Here is an 11,390-nt window from a genome sequence, read left to right on the forward strand (position 1 = left end):
GTACACTTGTTTTTGTAGCGGGGCCGGCCCGTTTTACTGATTTCTGTTTGTAAAAACAAAAACTAGCGCGTGCCAGGTCTCGAACTGCAATACACGCTACGCAAACCACCCTGCTACGTCCACCTTACATGCTCAATAGAAACTTCTTCCTTCTTTTCATCTTACTTCTTTTTCTTTTTTCTATTTTTTTCCTTGTTCTTTTATCATTGTTCTTTTTTATTGGGAATGGTTTTGTTCGGTTTTTTATTCTTCTTTTTCTTAATGCTAATTGAAAGAAACTTTTTAAAACCATTGAACTTTTTTCGAAATTGATGAACTTTTATCAAATTGAACGAACTTTTTCAAAATCGAATGAACTTTTTTTCAAATTCAATGAAAATTTTCCAAATTTAATGAACTTTTCTCAAATTTGATAAACATTTTTCTTAAATTTGTGAACTTTTTTCTTCAAAATCGATGAAATTTTACCAAATCCGATGAACTATTTTGAAATTCGATGAACTTTTTTAAATTTGACGAACTTTTTTTTCAAATTCGATGAACTTTTTTTCAATTTTGATGAACTTTTTTGAAATTTGATGAACTATTTTTCTGAGTCAATGTTTTTTTTCAACTTCGATGAACTTTTTAGCAAATTCGATGAACTTTTTTCTAAGCACAAGAGTACATACTGTAGCCAACTGTTTTTTTTTAAATCTAGCCAAATGGTTTTTTTCCTTAAGAAAATGAGTATGTACTGTAGCAATTTAGCCATAGAAAAAAAAAAGCAATCGAGGGGAGCCAGGGATGAGGGAGCGGGGGGGGCAGCGAGCGGGCGAGCGGGCGTTACTGGGCCAGGCCCAGTCAAGCTACGCAGCGGGCGCTGCGTTGGCCAACGGGCGCTGAAGGCGCCAGGGAGGAGCTCTCCTCTAAGCGAGACATAGCATTCGGGCCGATTCTCAATATTTTGAGAGAACTGGGATGAAAGAGGTGCTTGGTTGAGGGCCTGGCGTGTGTTTTCCCAGCCCAAATTGCCTAATCGCCTCCGATCCACGGGGCTAAAGAAATTCGAGTCCACGGAGCCGACACAAAAGCCTATCGCGAGGCGACGGAGCGGCGGCGCCAGAAATCGAGCGGAGCCGCGGTGCTGCCGGCGACGCCTCCGACCACGACGGTCGCCTCTCTCCGGTGAGCTCTCCATCTCCTCTTCCTCTTCCTCTGACGATGGATCCCTGAACCTCTTCGCCCCCTTCCTCCGCCCCGACACCGGCGGCTCTCTCCATCTCTCACCTCCTCGTCCTACTACGGCAGAGGCCTCGCCGCCGCGCGCGCACTTCCCCTCGCTGCCGCCATCGAATCGAACCACAGCTTTCCGGCACTGGACACCACGCACTCCGGCTGCGCCCTGTTCTCCTTCTTGATCTCTTCCTCCGCTCCTCCGGCGAACTTCTGTGGAGGAGCAGCTACCACTGCTTCCGGCGTCATCACCCGCGTGGCTTCGTCAACCTCGTCGTTAGAACTCTGGAACTTATCCTCTCCATCGTCACACCCTATCCATCGTTCCGTGTTGGTACCTTTTCTTGTCGCGAGTCCTGACCTACCCCCAAATCCCCAATGCGACTCTAAGCTGCCGCCGTGCCCTCCCTTGGCGTCACCGCCGGCGCCTCCCCCTTCCTCTCCACCTCGGCCTCCCACACGCGTCCCCATTCTACCTCGTCGCGTCCTTGCTGTCTCAACCCTGTCCGCAATTTTTGCCGTTGGTTCCGAGGCATGACCACTTTGTCACCAGTGAGTTAAAAATCACTGACCTTCAGATAATTTTGGCTGTGAGATGTATAGCATGCACATCATCCTGATCCGCCCCTGACTGCCATCATACTATGAGATTTAGTCATGCGTCCACCACTGGGTTTATCCATGTTAAGAGTTGGAATAATGGACACATTTTGATTACATATTCACTGCTATCATCCACTGTTTTCTGGTAACCCCTCATAGCCGGATGAGATGGTTTTGTCCATTAGTTGACACTGCTATTGGCTAGGCTAATCGAATTTTTTTACAGTTGCAGATTTTGTCCAAGATCCTGCTTTGCACACGATGCTGCCTTGTCAAGGAATAGCTACTGCAACCGCAAATTCTCAGCTATTTGGATTCCCTGCCGCAAGCCGCTATGGATATCCTGCAAGATCATCGGTTTCTTCTAAACAAGCGTTTCTTAAACTGCGGGCACCGGCACTTCGTTGTGACAAGAAAATCCCCCCTTTGAGAGGTATTCATTTTCTTGCTTATGGATATTTTACTCAGGCACAATGCTGTGACTGTACTCTGAGTTCCTGAGCTCTTGTGAAGGAGCTTTTATTTCTACATCATAAACTAGTGTTAGATAATCTTATATATTTGTCAGCTGAATAAATGTCTGGATATGGTTGGATGTAATCATATTGTGTTTAACTGCTTAATGATACCATTCACTTGGTGGGCCAAGATTTCCTAGGCTTTTATGAGTAACATAGGCTTTTAATATTGCACAATATCGTTGGAGAGCGATTCCTTGTCATGATTTTTATGAAAGCTCTTGAACACTTGTTTCTCAAATGATAAAATGGAAGTGCGAAGTTATATTATGGAAGCTTAAATTAATTTCAAGTTCTTTCGCCCTTGCTGGTAAAATAAGGACTGTAATGCTTAAGCTCACTGATAGATGCTATCAATAGAGTATATCAGGGATATACCATATCTTTACTTGCTGAATTATTTCCAAAGCTCCAATGTGCTTGATGGCCCCTGTGTTACTGTTCCTCTAAATATGAGGAAGGATGAAGATTTGGGGGCACTAATCTGTTACTGCAAAACCTTACTACAGTTTTGCCTGTACATATTCACAATGTTGTAGGATTGGCATTATATTGTTAGTGATACATGAAAAAAAATATTAGACTTGAAAGGAGAAGTTTCTAGCACAGTGCAGTTAAATTGTACATAATGCATGCATTGACAGTATCAGGCCTGCAGATCATGTCATGTCTATTGTCTTTATAAAGTTACAAGCAAATTATTTCATATTAACTCATAGTGGTATCTTGAAATTCAACTTGCATTACAAGTATACAGATGTATAGTTATCGTGAATACAACTTCCACATTATTTTATATTGGCTCTTTCCTGAACATTGAATACCATGTGCTAACTTTACTTATGAATATTTGGGAATCTAAATTATATTTATCCATAATTGATATTATGCTAACCTTTGCCTTACAAGATATTTCTTACTTTCAGCTTGTTTTGATTTTTCCGCTCGTGCCGTATCGTCATCCCTTGCAAAGTGTGATTCTGTAACGGGCAACAACCCCTTCAAGCCATTGCCATCAATCCGCAGCTCGCACCCAAGATCTCAAGTTAGTTGTCAGGCATCTTTAGCGTCTTTCAGCTACCCTGAGCTATCTTCTAAACCCAAATGGTGGTGGAGGACCCTGGCATGTGTACCTTATCTTCTGCCGCTGCACAACATGTGGTCGCATGCAGATGCTGTGTACCAGCTCCATCCATACTTGCAACAGTTTGGGCTGTTTTATGCCTTCATTGATACAATGGCACTAGTCCCTGGATGGCTATTCCTGATGATCTTCATGACTGTCTACTTCTTTGTGGTGAGACGGAAGTGGTCGCCGCACTTTTTGCGCTATCACATCATATTGGCCATTCTTCTTGACACGGGCTCCCAGGCTCTGGCGACCATGTGCAACTGGAATCCAAGCATCGTCTTTCAGGGTAAACCAATGGCGTATTTCTGGATGACACTGGCCTTCATTCAGATCTTCACAGTTGTCGAGTGTATGAGGTGTGCCCTTTCAGGAATGTATCCTAACGTTCCATTCATATCCCACACAGCGTTCATCCATTCTGATTTGAACCTGTTCAGGTAATTGGCTAGTGCAAATGTGCATCTGGAAATGTAAGAGGGGTTAAGGAACCGTGTGTGAGATAGAGAACTAGCTGAGGAAAAAATGGTTTGGAAGTGTATTTTGGGACATAAGAAGGGGATGCAAGTATATGCAATCATCACGGGTAATTGTAGTAGCTTCTCAAGACTCTGCAGTGTTGGCAGTGTTATACTGCATGTTTTCATGAAGTTCCAGGGGACACCTGACTTTAAATTTTGTGTGTGGCTTGGTTTGTAAACGACAAGCAATTCAAAATGATGTTTAATTTGGCCAGTATGCTTATGTTGGAGCTCCTAAGTCTATTCTTCCTCTTATTGTGTTTCCTTTGAGCTGTTGAGCCATTTAACTCTGGCAATCTTAGAATTTCGAGAATGGCATGTTAAGCCGTTCACTATGGTATAATTGCTTCTGAACACCTTTGGTAAATGACCACCATGCCATAATTACTGGAGGAAAGTGTAATCAGTAGAGGTGAAGGTGTACTTGCAGGGATCTAAGCCAGTTACTGGAGGAAAGTGTCATAATTACTGGATCCGGCTTGCCTGCTTCCTCCCTGTGCTCCCATCCGTGCTCCCACTTCATCCTACGACTGTCTTTTTTTTTCTTTCTAATCTAATCATCTCCCCCCCTGATTTTAAAGGGGTGGGGCCGGGCCTTATTTTGTTCCAATTAAATAAAGCCACGTAGACGAGAGCACTGATGGGCACACGACAGGGAGCAGACAAGTCTTGTCCGTACTTGCAGGTTGCTTATTTTGCCGCCCCTTAAATGAAGGCTAGAATCTGCCGCAGCTAATACAAAGCTAATACAAGTTTTTGCAGGACACAGGCCCAGATATGTTGTTGTAGTTGTTTTGAAGTTGAAACCGAGATGAGTTGGTGTATTAATCTGGACCGTACATCAAATTAGAGTTGAATAAATTCAGATATCCCATGGTTGACGCCTCACGTTTTCTCGTATGTTCAGAATCATCACGATATTATAAAGAAAAGAAGTTAGCTAGCCAAACAAGATTTTCATAATCCACCACACATGAAGTCTAAGTCACCTCTCTATGTAGTGTGCTGTAATAACTATATTTGGATAGCTTATACTATTGTGAAGATCTACAGAGTTACAAAATCAAAATGTTGTACAATTAGATTATCTTGCCACTATATTTGGCTGTGACATTTGCCAGAAAAGTAAAGTCAATTTCATTTCGCTCAGGTTCTCTCCTTTAGCTATGGCTACAAAACGGAAACGTCGAAAAAGCGTATGAATGAAGAGAATAAATCGGATTGCCGCAACTTGATGCTCAATAGCGCTGCTACCCCTGCTATTAGTTCAACAACCCTGTATTTCTAATCTCAGTCCTCAGACTTTCAGATCAAGCTCAGACTGCGATGACAGTATGCCGTGCTTCTGTGTTTTCTCGCTGATTGGTATGTAAACCTGCCGCTCTTTGCCTCCTGGTTTGGACGACGCATACCCGTACCAAATCATGCCAATAACAGCTATGGTCATGCCGAGTGCGACATGGAAATTAAGGCCCTCTTTCCCGAAGAAGAAAAAACCCAGGGTCAGCACAAGAATAGTCTTCATGTGGCCTAGAACTTGAAACGAGACAGCTGTGAATCGTCCGATGCATATGAACTGGCTTAGATTGGTACCAACAGCAATTATGCACGACAATACAATGAAGAACTGAAAAAAGAGTGAAAAAGGAAACATTAGTCCCCAGTTTACTCTGGTAAAAGTATTTTAGGTCACACAACTATCAACCAAGAGAACGGTTACAAACCAAACCATGTTTCCCATGCTCATATCCTAGAATTTCAAGTAACTGGAGTACTTTATATATATCACAAGAAGCAGATATATGAAACATTACTCTGCCATTGACAGTAGAACTTCACTAGCTATTCTAAATCAGGCATACTTGACCTATATGCTTCTATATTATTTGAAGCAGCTCCTGTATTGTAATGACATATTTTAGCATTTCAAACGGCATCACATGTTAGCTTATGAAATACTATTTAGAGGGTTGATATGTACGATCTGTTTCTGTAAGATCTGTTTACTTCACAATAATCAAGAGGAAACAAATATACACAAAGGTGACTACTGAGAGTGACATTTTCTGTACTGAACACTAGATTATACCTGGGATAATACAAAACTGAAAATCATATAGATTGCAGTTACCCTCATATCAAACATCACTTCTCAGCAGTAATATATTCATAGTGACAGACATGTTATCCTAATCCCACGATGATCATTAAAAGCCTACAGATATAAATTATAATGCTACAAGAACTGGCGAGGACTAGATAAGTTTCTGATGCAACAAATTTATAAAGAAATAAGAAACAAACTGATTCAGAATAAAGCATCACGTACCGTAACTACCATGGTATAATCAAAAGTATCAACTCTTTTGTCAGTCAACCATAAATCCACAAAAGGACCAAATATTAACAACGACGCTGCCTGAGCAGGAGCAGTATGACCCAAGAGGTTGAATGAGCCAAGCGAGTACTTCCGTTGAAGATGATGAACATACTGCAGGAAAAAAAGAAGGGTAGATACATCACATATCCCATTAGGACAAGGCCTGCTAGGAATGCGCACAAACAAGGTACAAATTCAAGCACCCAGGATACTCACATGCTGTTGTAGTGCAGTGCTCCAGACTGCTATTATTGCAGCTATCAACCCTTGAGAGTTCACACTAACATCAGTTACAGTACACACAGCAACGCCAACTAGGACAAGCATTATACTGAGCTTTGTATCTCTTGAGTAACGAACTTTGTCAAAGAGGATTTCTAGAAAACACAAAACTGGAATGATACACAACTTGGCAATCTGAAACAGCAGAAAGTGCAATTTAGTATATGCATTACATTCTAAAATTGAATAGAATTTAGTTACTCTCTTCACCTGATAGAATCCAACAGAGTTCCACATCAAGCTAACATTCATCCCAACAATTGATAAGTTTGCAAAGAAGACAAATTTTACTAGTTCTGGCAATGGTAAGTAGGATGGCTGAATATATCCCAACCATTTCATTACTGATGTCATCAAGGTCGTGGTTAGGAAATGCAGCCCAGTTAACGTTGTAGCTGTACAAGCAAACCATGGCACACAACATTAGTAGAAGAAATCTGATACATTTGCTGCATAACCACAGTAAGTTATAGATCAGTGATAACACACGTGAAGTTGAACGTCTGAGCATTGTCTCACCAAAACTAAAACCATGTGTAGCCATTAAGGCCTTGTTGGCCATGATTATACCAACAGATGTCACAACATTGAACATCCATGCTCCAGCATCTAATGCAGCTTTTCTCTCTGCCTTGCTTCCTGGTGCCACACCCATACTTTCTTGTCATGTAGGGTGTAATCCAATTTTCTAAGTAGTGGAGAGTGCACCTTCAGTAGCAATTGCAATCAAGACATTAGTTTGATAACTACATGAGTATAAATAAAACTCAGCATCCCACAAAAATCTTAAGGTCCCAACTTTTGTTTTCGAAGATTTGTTAATATTAGTATAGAGAAGCTCCCTGATGTGGTGTATGTGAAATGGAGTTCAAGAATGGATGCATGAACTTTGATATTAAGACCACAAGTGAGGCCTGGAAAAGATACAAATTGCACACTAAACAAATAAGGCACATGGCATCAGTACAAAGTAACTAGCACCAGCAATTTATTGGAGAGTCCATATCATATTGTAGCTGGATCTGTGACTTTGTAGCTTTATAAATTTAAAGCCTTCGAAGAGAGCTAAAATAAGTGAACTGCACAAGTGGTGTATAATACGACAAAAGAAAACCAGGAGGTTAATCCACTACATGTAGCAACATATGGATTATTGCTCCAGCACGCCAATTCAAGACGATAGATGACTCGATACAAAAATATACTTTTTCGGCAGCAGAGCTGATCCAATTCATGAAATTTGTCTAAAACCTACTGATCTCTAAAAACATGAAGTTGGTTATAAATGATTAAACTTCCTCACATAAATGGCATTTAAGTTTAACAGGTCGATGGTGCATTACGCAACGAACACAGGGAATCAGGACCTAACACAGGGCATGGGGGCTCAGTTGAACCCCCGATTTCTCTTGAGGATGAACTGCAATTAGTACTCTACTATGCAGAAAACACATCTGCACCGAATGGTGGATCGGAGTGCCCAATCCAGAAAGAAAGTTAGGGTTCGTCACCTACAAAAGAAATCAATCCATTTCCGAGTAGATTTCCGCTCCACGCCTGTCCAGTGGAGGAGAGGTGGAGAACGGCGGCTTTGAGACCAGAATTCCTTCGAGGTGGCGCGCTACGGTGGAAGGAGGCCAGTGTTCGGGGGAGAGGGTTCGGCGACGGTGGCCTGGGTAGAGGATTCGACGAAGGTAGCCCGGGGGAGAGGAAAAGGAAGGAATGAAATGAAGTCTGGAGGAGTGAGGGCCTGAGCGAAGTATTTTTCGGTTTTTAGGAATGTGGATGTAAAAGGAGAAACTTGTAGGGCCAATTTTATAAGTTTATCACTACAGAGTTAGAGTTTTTTTTATTTCATTGAAGAAAGGAGATCTATTTATTAAACCGGGTGAGTCTGATCTGGAATGCATAAGTTTACAATCTCCTATGTGCCGGACCTTAACCACACCGTTATTTTAGGGCTAGTGCGTCTCATTGTCATCAATTCACGGTTAACTACATTCTCATCACGCCTCATAGATGTGATTTCAAACGTTATACCCCCGGCTAGCATGCTCCTCACCTCCTGATCTAGGATAGCCATGCAGACTTGTTTATTTCCGTCATATTGCGGCAATAAAGCCATCAGTTTCCATAATGTAAGGTAGAGTGCTCCACTCAATCGCAATGTGAGGCCCTCCTTGCATGCTTTCGTTTCTGCTTTCAGGGCACTTATCCAGCTGAACAAATGGCGGCAAGACAAGAACACGGTATTTCTTGTGATGTCTGTAAGAATCATGCCTGCACCATCGTTACCTTCAGACTCGGGGTATGCGTCGTCCACATTTAGTATCAACTAGGCCGTAGGCGGTGACTTCCATCGTTCTGGAGGGTGACCTTGGGGTGCGATCTTCCTTGAGCTAGTGCGTGAACCACTGCCATACGAAATCACCATCTTCTCTTCTGCAACATCGACCATCTGGTATTGTTGATGCAAAGCAACGAGTCGATGTAGCTCCCTAGAAATCGACACGGCGCCTCGATGGGGTGCAAGCATGAGAGAACCACTCCATTCCTAATGTACCATGACCACCACAAAATCATGGGCAGGGGAGCCACTCGTCTTCAATGCATGTGCCGTGATGAGGTGTAGTAGCCATTCGTGCTTGGTGGGGACGGCATTCTTCAGATGCAGCTTCGTCCTGTCATGCGTCATGGCCTCTCAAAAGCCCACTACCAATGGGTATCTGTAGAAGACATGGAAGGAGTTCTCTCGTTCCATCCCATAGACATGATAAATGTTAGAGACCTCGAGATATTGTTAAACTTTGTTGTCCATAGTGGAATTAGTTGCTAGCCTCCCAGAGAACATGTGTACCTTGGGAGGGGGGAAGGGCAACCCCACAATGCCTTCTAGACAGCACGACGACCGTCTAATGCCTTGGTCGTGGCGCACATATATATAGAGGTGCGAAAATGCTCCTAGAGAGCGAGTTGATATGTCAAACGGGAGGTGAATACTCCATTCAGCCCACGCCACGACATCCTCATACCTAGGGTTAGCTAGGTCTAGGGGTTTCACTCCAGCATCTCGATCATTTTCAGGACCCTCCCTTCTAATGGGCTTGCATGTACGTAAAAGGATAAAAATTATGACATCATCAAAGTTCCTCCCATATTCCAAAAAATCGAAAAAATATCTATATATTCTATTTTTAAAGGACTTTTATTACTCAATAATCGATATTGCAATCATGTTTACATAAACGAACAACGTCGTCTAGGCCGGACACAAGCCAAATTGCAGTCTGGCACTGAAATCTACCAAAGTTTGCCATATAATGGCTAGTATTATTTCGATAATGTCATATGTGAGTAATACAAGTTCTTTAGCCCTTCACACGATATTTGATCTCATGGATGAGGAGTGCATTTACGCTCCACACTTTTTCTCATGTTATTAGCTTCTAGGCAATGAGATTCAGTGTGAATGTCCAAGTGAAAGTGAAAGTTATCGACCAGAGGGGGTGAATGGGAGATTTTTAACAAATTATTCAAAGATCCGAGTTCTTTGAAGAAGAACAACACGAAGAATAACTGAACAGAAGATAGACTACAATATGCATGCATATCAGAGTAGCGACAAAGTCATCATGACGAAATAGAACATGCATAGAAAGTAATTGATCATACAAACATGCAAGAATAAAGTAATATGAATTAAATAATGCAAAACTGGAGACAAACAGAACAAGGCATGAACTGATGAAATTTTGAAAGTTTTCAGACAAAGTCTTCAAGAGGAGGGAGACAAACTCTTCAACACATACGCGGAAATTAAGGAGTTGAAGAAATAGAACTAGATTGCTCGATGAAGACAATGGATTTGTTTGACCAATACCAGTTGCCGCGACAACTGTACATCTGGTTTTGGAGGCTTGAGATTTAACTCGGAAGACACATAGTCTTCACCTTATTCCTCTTAAGCTAAGTCACTTAGACCTCGCCTAATAACTCATGGTAAGTCTTCAAGGTATACTTCCAAAACCTTCGCAGACTCGTCCTATGGCACTCCATAAATTATTCTTGGGTGCTCAGAACATGACGTCTAACCGTCTGGAAGATCACAATATTCTAAGGTAACAAGCATCAGATCACACAGGAAATCTCCTTAGTGATGCTCAATCACTTTTGCTTTGGGTGTATGGGTTTGTCCTCACTTAGGATTCTCTCAGATTCGTCAAAGGATGTGTTGCTCTAGTTGATGTTGGAAATATGCCCTAGAGGCAATAATATTTGTATTATTATATTTCCATATTCATAATTAAAGAGTTTATATTTCATGCTATAACTGTTATGATCCTGGAATATGCTATTCAGTGGAAAACTCATATGCACATGTGGAATGATAAACGGTAAAATAAAAGGTTCATAGTCTCGCCTCTAAGACTAGCTCAAGTTTTGTTGGTGATCACATTTTCCGGATCTTACGATATCGTTAAGTGTAACAATGATCCTAAAACAACATTGAGATTATGACGTTGGAAGAACGATCATATTGAACCGACCCAATCTTGTTTGTCATGAATTGAGTTAATATCGTCTACATTCAATTGTAATAACACGGAGTGTTAACTTGTGAAATTGCTCCTTAGACCATGAGAGTATCATGATCACTTCTTACCGTACAGTGGGCTTTGGGGTTGCTCAAACGTCACTTGTAACATGGTGATCATAACGACAACTTACAGGATCATCAAAAA

At 41.8% G+C, this 11,390-nt stretch overlaps 2 protein-coding genes across 4 annotated transcripts; one reads left to right on the forward strand and one right to left on the reverse strand.

Moving 5' to 3' along the window:
• The first annotated feature begins 981 nt into the window (after positions 1-981).
• LOC125513613 (protein TIC 20-I, chloroplastic) lies at positions 982-4,200 on the forward strand. Of its 2 annotated transcripts, none has more exons than XM_048678775.2 (3): positions 982-1,167; positions 2,051-2,251; positions 3,263-4,200. In XM_048678775.2, exons 2-3 carry the CDS (start codon positions 2,080-2,082, stop codon positions 3,907-3,909), a joined length of 819 nt encoding a protein of 272 aa, XP_048534732.1. In that variant the 5' UTR covers positions 982-1,167; positions 2,051-2,079; the 3' UTR covers positions 3,910-4,200. The 2 variants fall into 2 exon arrangements, with proteins under 2 accessions (XP_048534732.1, XP_048534730.1); XM_048678773.2 differs by having other exon boundaries at positions 996-1,167; positions 2,045-2,251.
• A 789-nt stretch (positions 4,201-4,989) lies between these two features.
• On the reverse strand, positions 4,990-8,414 carry LOC125513612 (UDP-rhamnose/UDP-galactose transporter 6). 2 transcript variants are annotated; one of them, XM_048678772.2, is made up of 6 exons: positions 8,160-8,414; positions 7,168-7,356; positions 6,859-7,043; positions 6,583-6,783; positions 6,316-6,477; positions 4,990-5,613 (listed from the first exon to the last, which is right to left on the reverse strand). In XM_048678772.2, the coding sequence occupies exons 2-6, from the start codon at positions 7,301-7,303 to the stop codon at positions 5,284-5,286; spliced, it is 1,014 nt and encodes a 337-aa protein (XP_048534729.1). In that variant the 5' UTR covers positions 7,304-7,356; positions 8,160-8,414; the 3' UTR covers positions 4,990-5,283. The 2 variants fall into 2 exon arrangements, with proteins under 2 accessions (XP_048534729.1, XP_048534728.1); XM_048678771.2 differs by having other exon boundaries at positions 8,164-8,410.
• Between the last annotated feature and the right edge of the window lie 2,976 nt (positions 8,415-11,390).

The sequence above is a fragment of the Triticum urartu genome, chromosome 6A (genome assembly GCF_056163025.1).
Source record: "Triticum urartu cultivar PI428250 chromosome 6A, HENAU_Tu73, whole genome shotgun sequence".
Taxonomy (NCBI): Eukaryota; Viridiplantae; Streptophyta; class Magnoliopsida; order Poales; family Poaceae; genus Triticum; species Triticum urartu.